This window comes from Prinia subflava, chromosome 3, assembly GCF_021018805.1.
Source record: "Prinia subflava isolate CZ2003 ecotype Zambia chromosome 3, Cam_Psub_1.2, whole genome shotgun sequence".
In the NCBI taxonomy this organism is placed as follows: Eukaryota; Metazoa; Chordata; class Aves; order Passeriformes; family Cisticolidae; genus Prinia; species Prinia subflava.
This window is the reverse complement of record NC_086249.1, coordinates 17,426,028-17,451,280: the sequence shown is the minus strand read 5'-3', so window position 1 is coordinate 17,451,280 and position 25,253 is coordinate 17,426,028. Positions and strand designations below refer to the sequence as shown.

General features: G+C 38.9%; 1 protein-coding gene across 3 annotated transcripts in view; it reads right to left on the bottom strand.

Moving 5' to 3' along the window:
- The window catches only part of TULP3 (TUB like protein 3), a 32,129-nt gene that overhangs the window by 6,589 nt on the left and 287 nt on the right, over nucleotides 1–25,253 (bottom strand). The window contains exons 2-9 of one of the 3 annotated variants that reach the window (XM_063394097.1): nucleotides 16,349–16,443; nucleotides 12,192–12,243; nucleotides 7,222–7,384; nucleotides 5,407–5,583; nucleotides 3,329–3,459; nucleotides 1,379–1,576; nucleotides 761–873; nucleotides 266–380 (exon numbers count right to left, since the gene is read on the bottom strand). In XM_063394097.1, coding sequence (XP_063250167.1) covers nucleotides 266–380; nucleotides 761–873; nucleotides 1,379–1,576; nucleotides 3,329–3,459; nucleotides 5,407–5,583; nucleotides 7,222–7,384; nucleotides 12,192–12,224 — 930 coding nt within the window. In that variant the 5' untranslated portion in view covers nucleotides 12,225–12,243; nucleotides 16,349–16,443. Of the gene's footprint in view, nucleotides 1–265; nucleotides 381–760; nucleotides 874–1,378; nucleotides 1,577–3,328; nucleotides 3,460–5,406; nucleotides 5,584–7,221; nucleotides 7,385–12,191; nucleotides 12,244–16,348; nucleotides 16,444–25,071; nucleotides 25,230–25,253 lie in introns of those variants that run through there. The other 2 variants (XM_063394098.1, XM_063394096.1) reach the window with 2 other exon arrangements.

Genomic DNA, 25,253 nt, shown 5'->3' with positions numbered 1-25,253 from the left:
CCAGATAAGAAGGTTATAAGGATTTCAGTTTGGGTGTTTCTCCCGCTGCTGACATTGACTTTTTTTTTTTTTTTTTCCTCTTTAGTTTCATTAAACTTGTAAGAATGTATCTGTGAGGCCTCTGCCTCTTGTTGTATCTGGTTGAAATTGGTCACTTGGTTCCAAAGTTAAGAGGAGGAGGCTGGCAGCAGCGCGATTTTGCAAGCTGTGTTTCCGCGGTAACCAGGCACAAAGAAAGGGGCAGAAAGGGAGAGGCAGTACTTACATAACAAATAGCTGCGAGCTCCTGTCTTGTATGAGCCTTTTCCACTAGACTTTGTGCCTTGACTGGGTTAACACCATGGTCATAGACTGTAAATTTGGTTCCCATGAGGTTTGACCTAATGTCACGTTACGGAAAAACACAAAGAGAGGCATCAGTAGAAAGTTTTGTCATCTTCTGAAACTATTTGCACAGCTCAGCAAAAACACACATCTCCTGCTATCTGAATCTTCCTGCTGCTCGCTCAGTGAGGAGTTTCCATGACATGCCCATGTGAGCCTGTAACCTATCCTCGAAAAGCATCTAGACGATTTCACTGCCACAGTGAAATGGTAATGCTGAAAAAGGCTGCCAACTTAAGTCAATACAGATTACACTGAGTAGAACAATGCAAGTTCATTCTCTTTGATTTTGTATCAGATTGCCAGTCATAACCACAACTCAATTAAAATTAAAATCCTATCTCAACTGTCTAGAGTTTTCATCTGTGGTTCTCACCTGAGTTTTCCAATGAAACTTTCCCCTTTCCGAGATAAATCAGTTGGGTCAACCGATATGAGGTAATTGGATGTTTTGCTCTTCTTTCTTTTTCTCCCCGCAAGAAGGAATGTCTGGAAAAACAAAACTTTCATCAAAACTGGTGCTTTGTAAGAATGCAGAGGCATTGCTATTCAAACTGTTACTTCTCCATTTCTCATGTGCATTCCCTTTTTTGTTCTGTGCTAATCTTACTGTCTCCACAATTTTGCTCTCTTCCAAAGTGCCCAGCCTGAAATCCTATCCCTCCATCAGCTCATCTGGCAGTCTGGATTTAATGCAACTGTCCTTTCTAGTCTTCCCTCCTTTTCTTCTGGAGCAATGTCCTGCTCTTTTTTAAAATTTAACATTTTTATACTTTTTCAATTTCATCTTTCACTATATTATGGCTTTTAAACCACAATACAATGCTAATTACACGCTATTTCCCTCCTTAGTACCTTGGCCAAATATAAGCTGTCCTCATCTGCATGATGGCCCTCCTCAGCTATTGGTTTCCTACCAAAAGCTCTCCCTTGCACCAAAAATATTCTGTGGTAGGAGTACAATAGCCAAGACAATGTGTGCTGCTTCCAGTACCTTCTTGTTGTCATCCCTTTCCAGATGCATGTAGTAAGTAGGGAAGAGTCCCCGGTCCATTCCCTTTTTATCTCTAGTGATTCGACACTTGACACTAATTCCACGGGGTGCAGGGCGCAATGCAAAATCCTCGAGGTTCTCTACTTCTCCCAGCTGTGCATCTGCCTGAGGGGATGGACTACAGGAAGCACCTGTTTCCTATGGGAAGAAGCATCATATTAGCAAACTAATATCAGATCAGAGACTCTGGTATTCCACAAGAAAATAGTGGTTTGTTGCAACGTAAGATATTGTGTCTCCAGAAGATAGTGGGGGAAGGAAGGTTAAACAAGATACCACCTTGTTTCCTCAGAAGAAAGCAGCTGAAGGTTTTACTCTGAGGAAAAACTAGGTCTCCAAGGGGAAAAAGATAAGTATCCATTAAGCAGACATGAGTGATTTGCTAGAAAGGGGGAAATAGGATGAGATGCTGTAAATATTTTAAGCAAAGAACCTCTTTGCTTTTAGAACTTCAAAGGCTGTGGAAAATAAAACAGTATGATAAAGCAGGACTGATGGATGCTGCAGTAAGACAGGCTGGGATTTTGTGACTGAAATGAGTGTTGAGATTATGTCGGCTCAGAACAGCAGCAGAAATGGAGTAAGCAGCTGGTGGACCCATATCAACTAAATGTTGGAAGAGCCTTAGAACAATCTGTGTAATCAGGATGCATAGGGTAATCAAAGGAATTGGAAAGCTAATGGAAATCTGGTACAGCTCAAAGTAATTTTTTCTTAGAGGTGGCTGAATCCTATGAATTGTAGCACCCAAGCACTTGGGGCTTCAAGAAGTTGCAAGTTTATCCCCATTCCCAGCTATAGCCAGTAGGAAACCTGAGTGAATAGCACAGGCACACATACACAGATCAGAGATTCACTGGAGTCTCACCCCTTCCCTCCCTCCAGCACCCACCACCCTGTATCTCCTGCACCCTGCACCCACAGCCCAGTCTCCCAGGAAGCTGACACTCAGACCTCTTGCACTATCCCCCTACTAGTGGAGGACAAAATACACACAGTACCTCACAAATACACTCAGGTGGGGCTCCCACAGCATGGACTTTGAAGGGTGTCCAGCATCCATGCTCAAACCCCATGGTCTTTATCTGGTCTGAGCTAGCTCAGACCCTGTATCTTCCTGATGCTGGTCTCTTCCAACTCACTGGCTAGCCCAGCACACAATTTGTCAACATATGTATGTAGATATGTATGTGTATCACACACACGTGAATACATCCACACGAGAAATAGTTAGGAGTGGAGTTTAGAAGAGAATGGGACATGCTGAAGTAATCAAGGCACAAGGCTTGAGCAGACAAGCATACTGTTTTGCAGTTGTTTACATACATCTGATGCCTTTTACTCCCTTTAATTCCTGTCTTCCCATGGTTATTACTCCCTGATCCACCTTGATACCCTTCTTTTCCCTCTTAAGTTCCTTTCCCCTAACATCCCATATGATGTTTGTCCAAAGCCAGCATTCTCTGTTCCATTTCAAAATTCCGTTTCCTTTTGCATCCCACAATAAATGCTATAAACCTTCAGGAAGAAATTCCTCCTATGTTTGCATGGCATTTCAGAGCTTCTCTGAGTCATTTTGGCGAATTTTGCAGAGACAATGGCCCGTTTCTCCTTTAAGGGTAATAGTGCTGACTCACTGTGTTCCCATATTCACTGATTAGGCTCCCTGGGATCCTCCACCCACAATTGTTCCTTTGATCACTGCTAAGTCTTTAACCCAGTGTCCCTTCAATCAGATAACCTGTCAATCTTGACCTTCCTCTGTTTTCAGGGAATGTTGCTGGCTACTGTACTTGCAGCTACTGTATTTTAACCCAGTGCTCCAGGGGTTAGCACTAAAATCAGGCACATGGCCCAGTGCTCATCAGAAATGGATTTCAAGACACTTACTGCAAAAGACTTCTCGCTGGATGCAGAACTAGGCCTCTCAGATTCAGGGTATGGTGAATGAGATACTGGTCTCTTACCAGCTTCTTCCTCTTCTGTGTCCTCCTCATCAAAATTCAAACTGCCTGAAATTCCTGTCAGAATACAGGATTAAGCATGTAATCTCTGAAAGAAGGTGTCACTAATTCATGGCATCATTAATTCATATATGACTCTTGAATACCTATTTACATCCTTAATTTCTGCTTTTTCAACTGCTGATTTTCTTCATATGCTATATCTTCCTGAGCCTTGCTATTCAAATTCCTACTGATATTTTGCAGCACTGTACAGATGATTAAGCAGCTGTCAGGCCTTTATTAATAAAGATTTTACGTGATATTCCATGACATAATATATTGCTGAGTTTATGTTGTCATTGAAGTAATTTTGCATATTTTCATGCAAAAAAGTCCTCCATGTCTTAAGAACAACAACAACAACAACAAAAGGAAATCCAGATCAACATGCTGACATTATTCCATAGATTGGACTCAGTACAATTTACATCCTTTACCATTTTCCCTCAGTCTTACACAGAATGAAACAGAGTATGTCAATTTTTCAGTAAGAGCCCCTCCTGTTCTTACATCAGTACCAAAAACTCAGGTCCAGAAATACTACTAATGACTTGAATTCTAAAACTGAAGCACAGATTGAGAAGGTTCAGGACTTATTTAATCTCAACCTAAGCACAGTCATGTAGAGATGACTGTGGGTATAGAACTAAAATAACTCTGCATGGAGATATTTATAAAGAGGATCTGTACACATCACTATTTGGTGTGTCCTTCCACTTGGAACTGCATCATCAACTGGTCATTAGGAAGAAGTTCTTCACAGAAAGGGTGACTGCTCAGGGAGATGGTGGGGTCACTGTCCCTGGAGGTGTTTAAGGAAAGACAGGATGTGGCACTTAGTGCCATTGTCTAGGTGACAAGGTGGTGTTAGATCATAGGTTGGAGTCAATGACCTCAAAGGTCTTTTCCAACCAAATTGAACCCAACAGTGAATACAGCCTACTTAACTGAATTATTTTCTGAGAACATACATTATAACAATGCTCTGACATGGCACTGCAGAGAAGGGGCACTGCTGGAAGTCTCAGATAAAACAGAAAAATCCAGTCTCAACAACCTGTCAGTAAACTTCCCAAAGGACATTTGGGAAGAGGAAAGGCGTTGACCCTGGTCCTCCAGCCAATTTCAGAATTCACTGTTTATAGTCTAGCTCCATTAATTTCCCCTGAAGTTACTGGATATTCTCTCCTCCTTCCTTTTCTAACTCGTGTGTAATGTTGGTCTCTGTAGGTAAGCAGCTGTGCCATCTGACAATTGGATGAGAATACCTCTGAATGTGATAGTACCTCAATAAAGCAGTATACTAGAAACATTCTGGGAGACAAGCTCTGCAAAATAAAAACAAGCTGTATACTAAATTAAACACTAGCCATTATTTTGCTGCAAAGTGCTTAGGCTCAATGCAACAAAAAAAGGTTTCCTGTAGTACTGGCAGCAACTTAAGATACTTGGCAGACAGAGCTTGACACTCCACTAGGAAATTACTCAATGGGAGAGAACTGTTGAATATATAACACAAAAAACACTGACTGTGACAGCCTCTGACTGAGAAAAAACCACCTTTCTGTTAGTCTCCTAAGGATTTAAATCATGACATTTAATGAAGGGTCCTGCTGTTGTGAAAATATTCAAGCATCTTATCAAGATATAACATATCTGGAATAAAAACACCTCAAACTTTGGCAAAATGAGGTATAGCGTTTTGTCAGCAATTTCCGTGGAAAGACCAGAAATTATACAGTACATTGAGAAACGCTTAAAACATAACTGGTATGGTTCAAATAAAATCAGGAAAAGAAACTGCAGCATTACACTTCACATGATATAGAATCTAGTAGCTCTTTTAAAACTGATATCCAACAGACATGTGTTTCATGATTCCTCATTTTGTAATGCCACTGAAATAAAGTTATGAAAGTAAAAGAACCCCAAAAAAGACAGTTAGCCATTATTAACTCTCACCTCGTTTCTGTAATATTTCTTGCAGATCTGGCTTGCTTGCTGTGTCTGCGACAGCCTCTCCATCATTTTCCTTATCTGCACTGTCTTCTGGTTTGGTAGATCCAACAGACAGAGTTTGGAGCTCGGTCCCCAAATCCTGCACTTCTGATTTCAGGAAAGCAGCTGGTCCATCAATGCCTGCAGGCCAAAATGAAACAGAATTCCAAAGTCTATTTTATTATGGCCAAAAATGCATAGCCAGGATGATGGCTCTTCATCTTCTCTTCCTCTAGCATCTCTTTAAAGTACTGAAATATAATTGTTCAATTTTTTTCAGAAGGCTTGGGAGGAGTCAGGCCTGACTCTGGTACAGACTGCCTACTACTTTAAACATATCAGTTATCAGTTTCTCCCTACATAAATATAGTGATTTTATCTACCTTTTTTACAAGGGCTTACGCAATTAAAAAAAGTTGTATTTGTCACCTAATATGTAGCACAAAATACATAAGTGTAGTTCCAGCTTTGGATTTCTTGTTTTCCCACTGTTTTTCTTCTTAAAACTTTACTGCTTTATCTAGGCATTGTATTTCTGACATGCTTACTGCTGCTATCACTTCGTAACAGGACTTGTTTGCACTGAGAAAGCCTCAAAACTATGAAAGGCAGTGTATGAGCAGTTACCATTTCATTTGAGCCTTATTTGAAGACTCCTGCCTTAAAAGTTATACCTATCTTATCTCTCATTCTCTTCTTGACTTGCAAGTGTCTTTTAACAGCAGCTTTTCTCCACCTGATTTTAAACACATAAATGCTACCATAAACATCATCACTTTCCTTTCCATTCTATGATCCTGAAAGGCACCAGGAGAACAAGAAAAATATTCAAGAGAGAAGGGATAAGATAGTTCCAACAGTGATCTTCAAACCAGGTAACACCTCTTGTTTAGGGGTTTAAAATTCTGCTGTGCATATTAATTTGCTATCAGTACAATGCTTGTATTATCACACCCTGGAATAGTGCACATCTCAAAGCCTTAGAACGTTTCCCATTGTTTTCTTGATAGGCTAATGGGATCCTGGCTCTCAGAAACAACTTCCTGACACTTCCACTAGAATGTAAGGATTTCATTGCTGCTCTTTTTATCTCTTTGTGACATGGGAGTCTTCAGGCTCTCACTACTGCATTTCTTTTCAATCCTAAAACAATGGTCACTATTTTACTGCAATGTTTTGAGGCCACTAAGTTATTGCCTTTGGCCCTGACAGCACTTTCTGCTTGTTACTTTGTGGACCACTATAACCTGCCATGTTTCAGTTGTCTCAAGCCCACAGGAAACAACAGATGAGATAAGAACCATCAAGAGCCTAACACAGTGTTCATAACACTTTTTGTTTGCTTTCTCCACTTTATCATTCAGTCATGTGCAATCTTGAGGTGGAATATGCCACGACACCATAAGGAAACACCATACAAGCAGTCACTACTGAATCTTACAACTTCAGAAGATTTTTTTTACTTTGGATTTGTATGTCCTCACTTTTATAAGTTGCCAGCTCATTTCTACAGTTCTTCTACCCTAACCCAAGGGAGAGATTACGCAAGGGCACATGAAGATTTACAGTTGTCACAAAAATCAAGGTGAGGTTTTTGTTTGCTTTCACAGTTTCGTATTGCTCAACCATAATGTACTACAATTCAACTTTTGTATATAGAAAAGTATGTAATCAGTCTTATCACTTGACCCCTACCACAGCAATGCAAGCACCCGTCTGTGACATAACACATGCACTGGGATTTTGAGGAACCCTGTTGCAATCAGGTTGATTATTTACCATGTAACACAACATCACTGTGGACAGGGGTAGGAGTTTCTACTAAAGGAGTCTGCTCCTCGCACCCTTTGGGCTTTGCCCTGCGCAGCTTGGCCTCGGGATTTGGCTGTACCATCAGCGGATCGAGACGTTTCTTCCTCTGCTTCTTCTCTAGAAGGGCTCTCTGTGGAATAAAGAAAAGCAGGAAACAGATGAGTAACCACATCTAGAGAGGCAGAATCCAAGCCTCAGCCACTGGCAGTGACATGTCCCTGATCAGACTTTCAAATAAACCTGAAATATTCTTGCAAGCTCTTATAAAAATCCTACACACAGATATCACTGTGGTTTTGGAGAGAGATACTGACTTTGATTCTCCATGAAAGATTAACATGGACACCTACTTATTTTCTGACCTGTCTTGAGACTACCAGTTAAATCCTTTCACCCAGCCTCAACTGCAGCAATCCTTAACACAAACAGACAAATTCAGCAGTTATCCATAATCCACTATGAAACAGTCAGGACTTGCAAAGGAAAAGGTTTTTTTCTCAAAAGTTATCACCTTATAAGGAGAACTTAAAGCAAATACTTCCCAGAAAACAATGCTGAGAGATAAGACTTAAAGTGGGGAGACAAATAACAGTAATTAAAACAGAAATGATCCACTAAAAGGAAATTTGATCTATCTTGTAAAATTTTTCCATATAATTCAGGACTGAAAGGAAAGACGGGTAAGTCCAAATGCTAAAAATTAAAACATTTCTCTGAGATACATATACATTTGATACTTAAGATTTCCTACTCAATGAGAAGAGAAACAACTTCTAGACTTAAATCAAGACAAAAAGGGACATGGTGCCATTTTAAAGATAGACATGATTAAAAATAAAGGTGATGCATGAAGAAGGAAAAATCACATTCTAATATTCTGCACCATTATGCAAACAATGTGCAAGCTCCTTACAATAGACGCAGCTTATCCATGGCTGTCTCTTAGGTACCTGAACATCCCTGAAAGTTGTTTTTGAAGACAGAAACCATTTCTCCATCAAATTATTTTCAGTCTTGATGCATCCACCAGATAACAATTCATCAGTACCAATAATTCAACCCACTTGAGACACAGATGTTTTTGGAGCCATTTGCTCTCCCGTTATTCTTTTTATCTTGGTTGGGTTTTTCCTCTCCTATTAGTCTTTTTATCTCAGGTGAGATTAGTTTCTCAGGCAACCTCTCCCTGAGGAATTCCAACACAACTCAGCCTTTGATCCTTTATTCTGTCTGTTTTTCTCACTTATTTAAAAGAAAAAAAACCCCTAAAAACAAAAAACCCAACCCCACAAAACCCAAAAAAACCAAATATACAAAACCCCAAATACAACAAACAAACAAACAAAACCACCTTGAAACAAAATTACTTCTTTAATTTAAACTCAGAATTATCCTTTGAAGACTGGACTGCAATACAGGTAGCGTTTACTACTGCAGAATTATTTGCATGGATTATCCTGCAGAGCAAAAATTACACAGAATTCCAAAGAGATTATCATATTGGTCTAGAGTAAGAAAAGAAACATAAGCAGTAAATTCAAATTCTTACTAATTGCTAATTACAGATGTGTTTTCTAGGAAGGTAGTCAGACCTTTCAGAAGAATTTACATCTGTATTGTTTGTTCCTTTTTTAAATTAAAGCTGAGGAAAAGTAAAAAAATGTCATGATAGTTTATAATTCTCCAAAGGAGAGAGGAAAAACAAGAATCAAAACATTGTAGTCAGAATAACAAATTGAGAAAAATTGTTGTCAAGGCTTCTCTACCTGACAAATAAACAGGCAAGAAAAAAAAATCCCCAACCCCAAAACCCCCAGTAAAACAGACAGAACCTAAAGACAATAAGAAAATAAGAAAACATACAGCTACTGTTAGAATGCAAAATCAAATTTGGGATCAACACAAGATATAGTAATTTCAAGAGTTATTTAGTGGATTATTCTATTAGATAAACTTTTGTAAACATTTCACTGCTCACCAGTCTAAATTCTAATTATTATTCTTATACACTGTGTTAAACAAAGGGTTTCTAGGACTCAACAATCCAATAGGATCAGCTTATATTAAAACACAGTTTAAATAAATTATAATAAAACTACCAGTTAACTGCTGGTAGATGTGGCTGATCTTCCTTTCTTGCAAGAACCACAGGATAATCAAAGTGACAATACTTGATAGTAACTTAATATTTTTTAAAGGCTTCCCTTTACTACTTTGCATACTGAGATGGAAAAAATTATGTGCAAATCCACTGTAGGATGAAAAACAGTAGTTCATTTTCTCTCCATACGGTGGCAGAGCAGCCTGCCCTTCAGTACCATGTATTCCCAGCCCTATTCCACTAAGGAAGTAGAAAAAGGAAATGGGTATTTTGTTTCATTTTGTCTACTAATTAGCCTTTTCCTCCAGCTCTGTGTTACAGTAAAAATTCGTACAATATTACTACATAAAATGTAGATAGTTCATGAACAGGACACCAGAACACACAACCCATTAAATAAATAACAGACACTAATTATCATGATTTGTTTGGGATTTTGTGCACTCCATGCATTAAATACTTCCAGAAACAACTTAGAAAACCATAACATCAGAATATAGGATGGCTAGAGGATCGCAATCCACCAACTCCTGTTCAAATGAGCTTTCAAGAAGTCACATAAGAATATCTAGTGTACTATGAAGACAACTAGTTTAGTATTCTCCTTCTCGAGCTGTGATGGTGGAATCTGAGATACAGCCACTCCAGCCTTGAAGGTGCAGTCCTGTGCTACTTATTCATTGGTGCAGTCCTAACTCTAGCAGGCCATGCAGGATGGATCCTGGCTAGGGAACATCCTCTCCTCTCCCAGCTGCCCCTTAGCTCCTGCTGGGGAAGCGGTGACAATGGCAGTGATGGTGGCATCAGTGACACTCCACGTCAGCAGTAGTGCACCACGCCAGGCGCATTCAGAAACACACCAGGCTCTGTGCTCCCCCTGCACAGGGAGATGGCAGCATTGTGCTTGGAGCTGCAGATACATCAGAACTCAAAAACCACCTACTAATGAGGAAATGAGCACTGCCTGAGGAACCACACGCTCTTGCCTGAAGGAGAAGGCAGTAGTCCAGGAGGAAAAAGCATCCTGGCAGGAAGAGCTGGCCCACAGATGGAACTTGATGTCATGCACCATTATAAATAATATTTTACTGCAATTACACGGTTTTCAAATCCATCACAAAGATGGATGGACAGGCAAACCTCTGCTATGGCTTATTCCAGATTCTCTGTATGATCAGAAATTCTATACATGATCCTGCTGGATTAAAACATTCTGCATTTTAGAAATTCTGACTCCTATAATTGTTTATGACAAATTAATCAAGCAAGGCATCAGCTACAACCAGCAGCGAGTCCCTCATATTTGGTAGTGATCTCCTATTCACCTTTGTTTCTTCAGAAGGCATAGCACTATTAATGTAAAAGTAGACTTTAAAATTAATATTCAAACCTAATTCTAAAATACTAAATTAGAGACAGTTAGCACTTCTCAACAAATCTCATTTGCAAAGGGCAGGGTGTTAAAATATATTCAGTGAAATTTTCTAGCTGTTTCTTTTGCAGATGATTGCAATCTCAACCAAATCCAAGAAAGATCGAAACAAATTTGCGAAAGGGAACGAATTATTTAAATAATAATAATCCTGACCTCTTCAGGTTGCAACTAACAGCTACTCTGAGGGAATTCCACCCAGCCCAGGAGTTTTATTTTGGAGGAATAGCCATGCATCCCCATGGTAAGGCCTGACACTAAGCAAGCACTGATCACAGTACCCAGCACTAGGGGACAATGATTATTACCAGCTTATGACCCAAAACCAGTTCTAAAACAGACCCTGAGGTTCATCACTAAGCAGTCAGACCATCCTTAGCTTTGGAAGTTCATATCAAATGGTATTTGACATTAAACGTTCTTTTAGAGATTATTTGAATCAATTCTATTTTTAAATAAATAGTTTGTTTATTTTTAAACAAGTGTCACTTGATAATCTATAGATAAAAGACTATTGTAGCTTCCACAAATATGACTAAAGATATAATTTACCTCTTGACTCTGGAGTGTTTTAGATAAATGCTTATATAGAGCCAGATAAAGTTGGTAATAAATTCACTGCCTGAAGTCAAAGCCTAGCAAACTCAGTCTACAAATAATGACCAGGATCTGGTAAAGAGGATTATTACCCACTGCAACAGCTCCCTGAAGACTCCTGTGTTTGGACTTAATGACCCTCAGCTGAGAAAGCACCTTCCTAAAAACCATAGTTTAATTTGAACAAGAAGAGTTTAATGCAAGACAGTGACCTGTGGTCCATGTGAAATGGTCAGTAAGAGAATCATAAGTGTCTCACATCTTCTAATCTATTTATAAGCATTTGAAATTTCACAGAGAAAGATTATTAAGAATGGATACTTCATTGCTTTGAAGAATATGGTAGTGTAAGCATATAGGAAACAGCACTTCAAAAACTGAGACCTATAGCCTATAACTGACCCATGCTTGGCTGTAAATATTTTCATTGTAGGAAACAAAAAAAGGTCAGAAGAGGCTGGAAATCCTTCTCAACTGCAGTGTTAAAGAGATCGTTCTATAGGTCAGTGAAACTGTTCCTTTGATGCCTAAAATGGATAATTCCCTGCAGTCTTCCCATCTTTTCATTTATTCCTGCTCTCTAGTGACTCAATCCCAATGACATAAGAGAACATATGAAAAATAAAATTACCAAACACACCAAGTCTACAAGCCATGGCAAGGTTGACTTGAACTAATGAAAGCCATGAAATTCTTCAAAGTTCATTAGACCAACCATTTTTAGCACTTCACCCCCATTTCTCAAGTCTCTAGAGGGCTGTTTGACTTCCTATACTTATTTTTACCAGCTTCAGCACTGTCATTTACCTGATTCTGTAGTTTCAGCTGTCGTAGTTTCATGCTTTCATCCTCAAAGATGCTGCAAAACCAAAATAAACAAATTAATTAATTATTGCTATTAACAGTTTGCATTACAGGAGCATAGGATATTCTCAGACAACATCTTGATTGTCAAGACTTAAAAAGGACTGTCAGACATTACTTCCATCTCACATGAAGACCAAGACACAAGGTATTAAAAACAAAACATCATATTCTGTCATAAATAAGACTGATCTCTGGTTTAGTCCCCTTGCTAAACCGTTCTGAAAAGATTTTGAAAGCACCAAAGGCTTCATTACTGGTGGATGGATTACAAACCTCTGTTGAGGTGAGGCTAGGAGATGTTTACACCTGAAGGCTTAACACAGCTCAGATTGATTCAGTAAAGTCCCTGCTCCCTCACAGGACACATGATTCCAAATTGACTCTGTTTTGTCTTGGAGTCAAACCTACATCGTTTTCTCTTCCTGCCAGATGTTCCAGAACTACTGTTAATACCTGAGAGAATCTGTGTTTGCAACATCTGACATTAACTCCCAAAGGTTAAAAAAAAATTATTTTCCTATTTCAGTATTTCATAGATAACTTTCATAAGAACACTAATTTTTTGCTCCAAGTTGTGTTCCATATAGACTTCCTATTTTCTTTTGTATGATAATGAATTATTACATAAAATGCAATTTAGAGCAGTTAACCCCACAAAGGGGAAATGTAAATTGACTATTAAGCACATATTCTGCTGACCACAGTTGTGCTCTTTTCTTCAACAGTTTTGACAAAGACCTCTCTGGAAGCGAGAAAGGATCAGGAAGAAGATACTTAATGTGGGAAAGAGACAAACATTAAATATTTTAATAATAGCATCAGAAAAGCAGGGCAAACCATAATTTCAATTTAAACAGGAAATTCTCTGTCTGGTCTAGGTATCCATAAATGTCCAGTGATGTGAAGTCACAAGCTGGCAGCCAGCTGGCTGAATATAACCCTAACAAGGAAAACCCGAGATGCAGAGAGAAGGAGAGAGCAGAGCTGGGGTTTCTGCGAAACACGTGCCATGGAAATTGGATTGCAGCACACAGAGCTAAGGAGAGAAGAAAAGCCCCTCCTAAGCCCCTAGCAAACCCACATTTGACTCAACTTCAGGCAAGCAGATGACAAATCAGAGGGCCTTAAAGACAAACTACCCCAGTAAACACAGACCCTGCTCTGGAAGGTTGAAATATGCACAAAAAGAGTTCTGTACACACATTACATATAACAATTTGTATACTCTAAATTTGATACTAATTGCCCAACCAGTAGTATTTTAAACAAGTTACAACTGCCATTTCTTTTATACGCTACAGTTCCCTTATTTCTATACTTGTTTTCCCAATGCATTTGAAGTATCACACAACATGTCTAAGATCTTGAAAACATCTTGTTTCTAAAAACTGATGTTACCCCTCACATGCACCTGTAATACATAATGTCTTGGATTCTAAGGGAATGGAGGGCCTGGAAAAATGAGTGTCTTTCTTGATAGGGATGGAGAGTTTTGTGTATCCCCAAAGCAACAGCTCCAGCAATACAGTCATGTTCACTTGAAAACAGCCACAGCTCAAGAAAGGAACAAGCAGAAGCACATCTGCTGAGTGCAGCACAATATGCAACAATTGTCACACAAAACTCCAGCATAAAAGGTGACATGCTTATTATTTATAGCATAGGTGATAGAAAAGGCCATCTTTAGAAAAGTCTGAAAAACAACTGAAAGTTCCACGTAAAATATAAATGACAAAAAAAACCCAACCCATGGACACAAAGGTGCCCTGTGTAGATACAAGCACTGTATCTGTACCCTGTACAGATACAATCTGTAGTTTTGTTGCTTTTCCTAGCAGAAAATGTATCCCCAAACAATTTGAGTCTCTTTGTTAGAAAATCAGAAGAAATAAACACTATCACTTTAGGAAATAAGTTTACAAGTTTTCCTTTCTACCTGGAAGATGACAAAGTGCGGAAATAGTGGGACTCACATACATGCCTTACGGAAATCTTCAGTGAAAATTATTTACTTTTTATGGTAAATTATTTTCTACTCAGACTGAAATAAAGTTACATTATGTAACAGGAGCATAACAATGCAGACTACACAATGCCTCAACTCTGGCCACTTATGCTTGAACAAAGATTCTAACAGGTCACAGAGCTTGATAAAGCAAAAAGATTGAACCTCTCTTACAATTTACTTTTAACACAGACTAATATTGCTGAGTAGCAGGCAAAACAAAATTAAAACAATCATCAATGCTTTCATTTCAAAGTGCAAGGATTCACACAAGTAATAAAAGAAAAAAACCTAAAGTCATGAGCAATGTAGCACTATAAATATTAGCTTAAAAAACCCCTTTCACACAATTTTGATTTACTGCTTCTGCAACCTTTCTTCCACAAATCATCATTATGAAAGCATAACACAATAACCAGTCAAAAAAGAGATTCCCACACTTCAAACCTTCTTCTACCTCCCCACAGCAGGGTTGGTGTTACTACAAACTTTATCAGGAAAACACTGCCAGAGTCACTCCCACAGCTCACCACTAAGGAATGTAAGTGGTGTGCTAATCCAGCTGCAGCCTTCCAACAGGAATCCTCCTTCAGCTGGACTGACAACACAGATCAGTGCTCTTTGGAATACCCACAGCAAACCACTGCACTCTTTGCTTCACTTTTCTGTTTGAAGGGTTTATGTGTGATGAGAAGAATTAAATATCCATCAGGAACAGAAAAAATAAGCAGAATTTCCATAGCTACAGCACCACAGTTAAGAACAAGGAAAAAAAATCCCAGCTCCCAAACCAGTTGCCCATTTACCCTTGATAAATAAGAACTGAAGATTTCGAGCAGTCTGTATCAATGTCCTCTCCCCAGTCACTGCAGCACAGCAGCCTACATGAGCTCCTGCCCACAGACACCACTGCTACATTTACCAGAATCCACCTGCAATCCTGCTGCAGCTGCATGACAGGGAACAGACACGGGCCACAGAGAAAGGAAAGGTTACCCAGAACAGAACATACACGGAAAGACTAATGACAGTGCAGGATACAGAATAAAAATGAGAGTGGGAAAGCAAATAATATTTTATAAAACATAGAAGAAGATGGCAAGACGCAAAGGGGTTCACAGACTAACACGGAGCAAAAGGTTTTATTTTTAACTGGTAGCATCTCAAATTCCTACTGAAATCAGAACCAGTCTGCTTTTCATTTCATAATCAGAAATTAAAGTGTTGCAATAAGAATATGCAACAAATTTATTAAAAGGGTATTTGGTCTTTCCTAACCATTTTCAGAACAGCAAGCAACCACACTGAAGATGTAACTCACAGATTATTTAACAGATATTCATATATGCAACTGAAGCTTCCTTTTTCTGTGGTTTATTTTCCTTTCTGTAAAAAAGGCACACTATATCTATTGACAGTTCTTTCAGAATGGACATATTTTTCAGTAACACTGAAATTTTGACATTACAAACTGTGGATAGGCAGAGGTAACACTCTTGTTTCCTCTGCAGCTTGTCTGTGTTCCTGACTATGTTGTACTTGAAAAAAAACCAAAACAACCAACCAACCAAAATACTTATATTCTAAGCACTTGGCAACAATTACCATTGAATCAGCCAAACAAACTCACAGCATAATCCAACTCTGAGAACAATGAAAAGCCCTGATATTGAAGCAGACTGCAGAAAATAAAAGCAATCCACCAATCCGAAAATGTTCTTCTATTCTGTCCAAAGTCCACACAAGAGAAAGGACTGAAGAATTGAAGAGACTTGAGCAGAAAGCTGAACAAATTGAGCAAGGACTGGAAAGTGCACAGTTTATTCAAGAGAAAATCAATACACTCCACTGTACTCCATGGATTTAAGGGTACACAAGACATTGATGAGAGAGAAGACAATAAAATCCAGACATAAATAACTGAAGCTAAACACATTCAGATTGCAATATTTTTTTTATTTAATACTGTGACTAATTAACCATTATGATAACTCATAGAACTCTGGATTTTCAACAGAAAACAACAGGTTTTAATCAAGCCTGAATATTATTATGTTAAAAGTTGCTGTTGTAGACTAAGGCTATGGTTTACCTCCTATTTCAGGTGTGGTTATCCCAGATGGGAGAGCTAAACATTCTTCTTCAAGTTATTTCAATTGAATCTCCTTTATATACTGACTGTTGAAACTAAAAGGAGGCAAAAAGAAAAAAAAAGGTTGTCTTTATCATGGATCATGGACTAGTTTTGAACAGAATTTACTGGCTGCAGTTGTGAATAATAGGCAATAAGCAGAGAAAGTAAGAAAAGCAACAGGAAAGAGCAGCCTGTAGAGACAAAATGTTCTACATGACAGAACTTATTGAAAAGACAGATTTGAAATGTGTTAAAAGAAAAAAAAAAAACACCATGATAGGTTTCCCTGCATTCAACAAAATGTACATTCTTCATATTCCACTAAAGAAATACTATACTCAGTTTCTCTTCCTAAACAAACAATGTGACAAAGCCTTGCAGATTTAAAGGTTTCCCAGTTAGCTAAATCTATCCTGCAATTCAAGTAGTTAAAGGTTTGATAAAGAAAAAGTAAGGTTAGTTGCCTCTTTTAGGAAGGTCAGACTAGCTGACAGAAGCAGACCCCACTGCAACCTTCAATGAAAATCTGACCCAAGAGAAGGAAAGAGCTTGTTTCACCTTTGAACTGTTCTTTATAGCACATACCAGCACTGTATATGCACTCAAGTCTTGGTGAGAAAAGCTGAGGAATTATTATCTATTTGTGCACAGCTCTAGGGAAGGTATTAAAGTTTCAGAGAGTCCATAGTTTGGCTGAGAGATTCAGGGAAAGTGTCCAGCAGAAACTTCTAGATCATTTTAAAGTGGACTGGATCTTGAGTTTACTGTGCCTTTTTACAAACAAGCTTGATATTTTTGTATCAGTCCCAGACAGAAATCCTTTCACAATAAACACAATCTTTAGATACTAGTGGGAATATGAACCTATATACTAAAAATCAAGATCCTTAAATTTTCAGTTGTTCCCATTGCTCTACTTCTTTTAAAGGAGCTCCAAGGCACAATAACACAATTTTGGTCTATAAATCTTCCCACTTTCCAAATACCTTATGTTCCATTTCTCATGCTACAGACGACTGCTTCCATCAGGAGTCTTACAAAGCTCATATAATTCCTTTTTCCTTTGCAGGACAGTTTATTAACGTGGTAGCAGCAGTTATGTCTCTGAGCAATACTCCCAGAAGTTAAAAATCAGAGGATGAGAAGAATGTGGCTTGTGGTCCACATTTTCATCCACTAGATTTTATTTTTAGCTATAGAAGTGCAAGTAAAAGCAACTTCAGTAAGAAGTGTTGAGTCAGCTAATGTGAAAGTGTTTTCACTCTTACCCCTCCAATAAAATTTCCTGGAGATTATTTTCTTCTGAACTACAGCTATGAAAGAAAACAGAAGCTGTAGAAAAAACATTAGTTGAAGAAGGATTCTTATCTTTCAAAATATATATTACAAACAAAAAATGTGATACTGTCTCTGGAAATTGGTTGAGGAACAAAATTTCTCTGTAATGCACCTTCCAATCCACAAAAGGGTGGAGTCCTGACACAACTAAAATTGCACATTTTTGGGAAAATGCGCAGCATACCATCCGTAAGAGTGAAGGTTGCCAAGTTTTTCTGCCTTTCCCAAGGTAGAAAAGTGGGGTTTTTGGCAAACACGGGATATTATTTCCTTCATAATTAATTAGCAGTAAGTCTGCTAATTAATTAGCCATGAAATGCCACACCTATTTCCAAGGGACACGGCTGAAGTAGCATCAATACTTCATTAAATTATTTTTAAGTAAGTGATACTTCAATAAGAGCAAGTTTTGGTGCATCTGCCTTTTTTACAGAAATCAATTAAATCAGTTTGACCTTTGATCCCTCTGCACCCCAAAAATGCTAATGGCAAGAGAATACTGTTTTGAGAAAGGGTTCACAAAATTTGTTTGGAAAGTTTTTCACCTACTGAACATCCTATGACATGGAAAGAGTGAGCAGCTAGTTTTGGAAGCAATTCTGAATGAGTGAATAAAAGTCTGTCTTGGATTTGCTTTAGTACAGAAATTATTTCTCACGTAATACAGATTGAATAAGATTTATCTCAGAATATTTGAAAGTATAAAATGAACCAATAAGAACAATAAACTCAACTGCCAGACCAGTATGGATTGAGGGAGGAACTAGAGAAAAACACTGAGAGATCTGCATGTCCTACCTCATTTCAAAATACACCTGAATCCACTACACATTCCTGCCAATAACTTGTACCAACTATTTGAATAACTTACCACTTAAAGATCAATTAACAACTTTTAAAAGATCCTAAAGAAACAAAATGACAAGCTAATCCTTTAAAACTTCTGCTTCTACCTACCTGCAGACTTAAAAATGGAATTTAAATGTGAAATTATCAGGTATTTTTCTTTAAAGCCACACAGATCAGAAGCATGTCAAAAATACCTAAATCAAAACACCCACCATCTGCCCTTCCCCACCACCCACTCCCCTCAAAAAAACCCCAAAATCTGAAAAGGCTGGTGCTCTGAAGAATATATGTATATTCTTTGTGTGTATCTATATAGATAAAGATAAATTTCACCTATATTGTGGCAAAACATCTGCCCCAATGACTCATAGCAACAGGAATAATGTGCTGAAAAAAGGAATTCAAGCAAAAACTAACCTGAGGAGCACATGCTACAAACATTATTTGCTATAAAACATTAACAGGTTAATAATTTTTTTTGTTGGTTAAACCCACAAAAGGAGTGAATTTAATGCAAGCCTATCCTCACAGCACTACATTCTCCATACTTTCATTGATTTTGGTGACTGCTCACATGCCAAACATAACGTGGTAAATAATGAGGCAGTTTAGTACTGGCTGACCACAGTCAAGTCAATGGAGAAAAAAGGATTTACTGGTACAGGAGACACAAGCTTCTATTTTCTTTACAGTACTTGTTCCAGTGATTTTGTAAGATAACATGAAACTGTGCAGGTAAAATAAAATAACCACTCCAAGATCACACCTGCCTTCAGTTTCAAAATGGTATCTGTGAAAGCACAAAACCCCAGTAAAAAATTACCATCTAAGAAGTGCAAAGAGATATTCCCTGCACTATTACACACCAACATAAACATACCCCCAATAAGGAAGAAATAATGTTCAGGGGGATTAAAAAAGGAACCTGCTAGTAAAGTTACGGAATATTGAGAAATGAAAGATCCATAGGGGAAAAGTTGAATTATGGTTAAACAAAGAATGAAGCACATGCTGTTCATTGAGATTTGTTCTTCAGAAATTGATTCATATTGTTTTGGTGGACAACAAGTTTACCACGAGCCAGCAATTCACTCTCTCGAGGCAAAGGGGGCCAAGAGCATCCTGGGCTGCATTAGGGAAAGCACTGCCAGCAGGCTGAGGATGTGACACCACCCACCCCTCTGCTGGTGAAGCCACACATGAGGTGCCACGTCCAGGTCTGAGCTTCTGGGAGCAAGAAAGAGATGGACACACTGGAGCAGAACCAGCAAAGGGCCACGAAGGCACTTAAGGGACCAGAGTATCTTTTACATGAGGTGAGGCTGAGAGAACTGGGCCTGGAGAAGTGCAGATTCAGGGGGGAAATTATCAGTGTGTATAAACAGCTGATGGAAAGGTGTAAAGCAAATAAAGCCAGCAGTGCCTACTGACAGGACAAGAGGCAATGGACACAAACTAAAGCACAAGAAATTCTACCCAAAATTAAGAAATTTCTTTTTCCAGAGAAAGTGGTCAAATACTGGAACAGGTTGCTTAGGAAGATGGTAGAGTCTCTATCTCTGGAGATACTCAGAACCCAATTAGACACCATTCTGTGCAATCTGCTCCAGCCAACCCTGCTTAAGCAGCAGGGTTGCTCCAGATCTCCTCAAGAAGCCCCTTCCAGCCTCTGTGATTCTGTCTGGTTGGGTTCTAGAGATCACAAGTTTGAGAGTGAGAGCACAAACTAGATGACAATAAAAAATACAGGCTGTTGCAAGAAAATGCAACAGGAATAAAAGCATCATGAAAAGTTACATATTGAGCTCAGAAATGTTTTGACTACTGATAGCTTAGTGTTTACACCATTCAAAAAGTGACTTATCAAGTACCAAAGATTAGCTCCTCTTACTTGGAGCAAGGGAACAGAGCAAGCAAAATGAATCAGCAGTCTGGGCAGAAGCTAGTATGATTTCTACTTGGACTATAAAGAAGAGTGCAAACAAAAGCCTGTGTCATTCTCTGCTATATTACACTGGGAGAACAGAAAGCAGACTCTTTTTTCCCCTAGTCAGAAGTCTCAAACTCATTTCTGCAAACCTAAAGCAAAAGGAGCGTTCTCCTGGAAGGAAGGCCAAGAGAAGCCAAAAATCCACACAAGCCATTAACCATCAGTCATCATCGATGCTGGGAGGGTGGCACAGGGGAACACAATCATAAGAATAGGCAAATAAACTTGTATTTTAAGTGTGCAGCCAAATAGGGGGTTTCAACTGGGTTTTTATTATATTTCTTTCAAGAAAAGGGAGACAAGGAACCTCCCGTCAGACATATTCCTTCAAGAGTTCACAGCTGGTGACTCCATGGCTCAGGACTTTTCAGCTCCTACCCACCAGGACAGCTGCAGAGCACTATGCGTCAGGTTTATTCAGCTGAACCTAATGAAACTTAGGTTTCTGCTAAGAAGAGTAAATTATTCCACAAGCAGAATTTAACTTTTCTATTTAATGCCCTCTCAAACTACATGCTTCAAATCCCCATGGTCATTTCACTTTCAGAAACACCTCTGCCCAAGGAAAGAGGAAAGCAAGATTCCCAGGGGGTTGGAATTTTGTCTCCTGTGATCTTCTGTTTGTGAATTATTAAACCTTGCCTGTCACTTCTGTTGACGTTGTACCTCATTACAGTGAAATGTAGAGCAGCCATTATTCTCTCCTAGCAACAAAGGCAGCAGGTAAATAGCAGGTGCTACACTTAACCCAGACCAGGTAACCAAACTCAGAATTCCCTGAGAACAAGTTCATCACCCTTGACAAGATGAATTGCACTTGTCTCATAGTATTTCAAACTAAAAAAAGGTAAAGGAACATGACTTTTTTTCTGAACTGACACTCTAGAACTAATTGTAGACCTTTATTCCCAGTTCAGATTTTTTTTTATTTTAGAAAAATTGAAAGGGAAAGCCATTAAAAAGAGACAGAAACAGCAAAATGTCATTTCGATCTCAAACTAGTGACTTGGCAAAATGTCACTGCTAGATTTTATCTCTTGTTCTTTTTTTGCCTCAGATATCACATAAGAATGCAAAGTCAGAAAGGAATGTAGAAGCACCCAGCAAGAACACATGCAGCTAGGAGTTCAAACATCCCACAGAGTGTGTTTTAAAGAGCACTAAGAGTTGGCGTAAATGTTCTTGCAGTAGTCTAAGGCAACATCTCCAGGCATATCAGCAAATCCACTTAGATGAAAATTCCTCCCATGACCCAGTTACAACACAGTTTTATTTTGGAGATCACTCAGCTGTGCCTCAGCAACAAGAGTCTGGAGCTATCCCAGTGCAAGCCTGGTTGCAGAAAGTTTTCACACATACAAAGCCATAATTATGTTAAGTCAGTGCATTTGTCGCTCCTAGAAATGCCACACCAACAGTAATTAAGAAAAATTAAAAGAAAAAAAAAGCAGATGAGAAAAGTAGTGGCTCTCTTTTTTAAAAAATGGGTCATTAGTAACCTAAATCCTAGGTGCTAAGAGGTGGGAAAAAAGCTAACTAGAAACTAAAGAGATAATTCAAACAAGGTTCAGTTTTAGGATACCTCTTTGCAATTGCTCTTACCAAGTGATTCTCAATTTGTATTTGGAAACTTTAGTCACATGTTGCCTTTTCTCTCTCGCCACTGCTGTCTACATCACAAGAAGTGAGATCACTCCTTCATTCACGTTAACAGCAGCAGCATCAAATTGCAAAAGGTTTTCTTTTCCATTGAATCTGTACTCCAAAGAGTACATATCAACCACACTTGTAAAACATTTAAAGGTTTATCTCACTTTGGACAGATTTCTTCAGTATAATGTTTAGAGCTGAAAGGAGTGAAGCAAACAGGATATTGAGCCAATTTTTGTTCATCTAAGTATAAGATTTGCAGAACTGTAACATTTGCAGAATTTATAACATTTGTAAATCTGAAATTTAACAAACATGCTTAATTATTTTAAGAAGGTCACTGGTGGCTAAATAAAAATACCCAAGGACTAACAGAAATTGAGAGGCTTTTAAAAGGGATTTTAAATTTCTCTGACTTGCCTAGTTTACAAGTATAGATAAAATAATTAGTGAACTATTTTGCCTTTTTTCTCCTCAAAATCATAATTATGGTGCATTTATACAAAATACTCAAGCCCAGCAGGCACAGAATTCCTGACAACCTCAACTACACTACATTCAGGTTTTTAAAATGTGGAAAGGGCTTTTGGGTGGACAACAGTACTACTTTGAAATTTTCAACTTCTTTAAATCTGGGCTCTGAATATTTTGAAAACTGCGTTCATTGGCAACAGGCTGTTTTTCTTCATTAACTTTGGGAGACACTGAGGAAGTATCCCAGAATTCCTGAGTTCACAAACTAAAAGCCACCAACTGATGCATGTCTGGACCCCAAGGAAGCATCCAAATGAGGGCAGGACTGCTGGAGCTCACGTACAGTTCTGTAGTCTCTGTCGACTCAGTCAAGATTTTTGCCCCTTGAAAATTATGTTCCTCTTACATGACACCTGCAAGTCAGAAGCTGAAGCATATTTGGAATGCAGCATGTGGGAAGCTTTAAATATTCCTGTATGCTGTGTGATCAGTGTGCAAAAGGGCAGCATCCATTGGTGCCTGAGATTCTAAAATACATACTACCACAAGAAACAAATCTCCTTCACAGTATTTAAAAAGCTCTCAATGATTTACCTGAATGTTACCATACGTTCATGGTAAGTCTCCAAATGGACTTTCCCAAATAAGACAGAAGGTCTAGCACTTATCAAAACCCTGAAATAGAAATATCAAGCTTATCATTTTCTAAAGCATTAAGACAGCTGTGCCATGTCTACCTGAAAGCCAAACTTCAAAATGAAGTTGAGCAATTTCAGTTGCAGCCAGCTCCAGGGGAAGAAAGTCTAACACAACACAGTATTTGCAAGTGACGGCCTGTGGATGGCCTAAATCCAAGATCTCTGCTGTCCATCCATCATCGTGTATCCCACAGCACACTTACACAACAACATGCATTAATTTTTGACTGGTAATATTTGACTCCATTGGACTATTGCTGTCCATCAGAGGTAAAATACTTTCACTATCTTTATGTGTATTTTTCACATTGCTCAATAGTAAAAGCATTCCACCTCTGGGGGAAGAAAAAAAAGGGAAAAAACAAAAATGCTGCCAACCAGTTCTCAGGTACAGCTTTGTTAAGCTCTACTCAAAGTATCTTCATTGCCATGAAGTGCCAGTTTTTATGTATCACACTTACCTTTTCTGTAAAATCCCCTGTTTGGACAACTGGCAACTATTTCACCAAACATGAGTTCGACTAATCAGATTAGTGACTTTGGGATAATTTTACTATTTCTGTCTCAGAAAAAGAAGAATCTTCCTAAGAATACAGACATTTGTCTTCGTCAAATTTATTACAATAAATAATACTTCAACTTCAGAGTCAGACCCTTAAAAATAAGAAACCTTCCAGATATATTTTTAAACTATGTATATTTTTTTAGTTTCACATATTCTAGTTTTCTTACCTTAACCATGGGGACTAAGAAAGCCAGAGAAATGGATGTTTCTTTAATAAACTGGGATGGGAGGGAAGCAGCTATCCCATGAGCTGCCACTATCATTGGCCTGTTTCTGTGGGGCACCCATAAAAGTACCCAAGACAAGTTTCTCAGCAGAAAGAAATTTCACCAGTAGAACTATTATCAGAAGAGCAGCATTATTTCCTGTAGCAACTTTCTGTCAGACTTAAAGATCTGCTGTGCAGGGAAACTTACACATAGATGGACATCATTTCCTTAATAACTGTTCCCAGAGCCACTAAATAACCCGAGGCCTTTCAAGTCTTCATAAAGAAGTAATATAATATTCCATAGCATATTCAGTGGACCAAGCAATTACAATTAACTCTACTGTTGCTTTTCATCCTCCTTAAATTATCAAATGTATCAATGCATGCAATTGAAAAAATACTGTTTCTCTTCTACGCTTTGTTCATTAGCATTCGACTAACCAAAGTTTAGGTTTCTCTCTTGCTTTACTTCTTCCTATCCAGAGGCACAAGGATAGATTTTCCTGAGTTTTTTGCAATCACACCAATTCTGCCAAAACCCGTTTTCTCTGCTTGCCAGTATACTCACATTTAATTACAAATAATTTCGGGTTTGAGCTACTTAAGTGCCACAAGCCTAAAGTCTTTCCAAAACCGCTTCTCCTTAGTTCAGCGCTGTTTTTCCTATTACATCAGTTGAGTTCATTTCAGTTATTCTTTTTTTTCCTTGCAAAACCGCTCTAAGAGCGATACTAAATACCCAGAGAGCTTCATTAAGAGGAGCAGAGGGGCTGAATAACACGGCCAAAACGCTTCACAGCACTGCCTAGAAACCAAGAGTGGACCGAGGCACAATAAAACCGGTTTAATCTACAGGTATTCAGATGATGCACACCAACGTTGAAGAGCGAAGCGCACAAAACGCACCCGCACGTAGAACAGCGGCGCGGCCGCCGCCCGCCTGCGGGACGCGGGTGTCACCGGGGCAGCGCCGACCCGCGTGGCCGCTACCGTGCGGCTCCGCCCGCCCGGGCCCCGCTGCAGCCGCTCATCCCGACACCGGGCGCTGCTGCCACGCGAGGCAGCCCCAGCCCAGGCCCGTTCGGTGC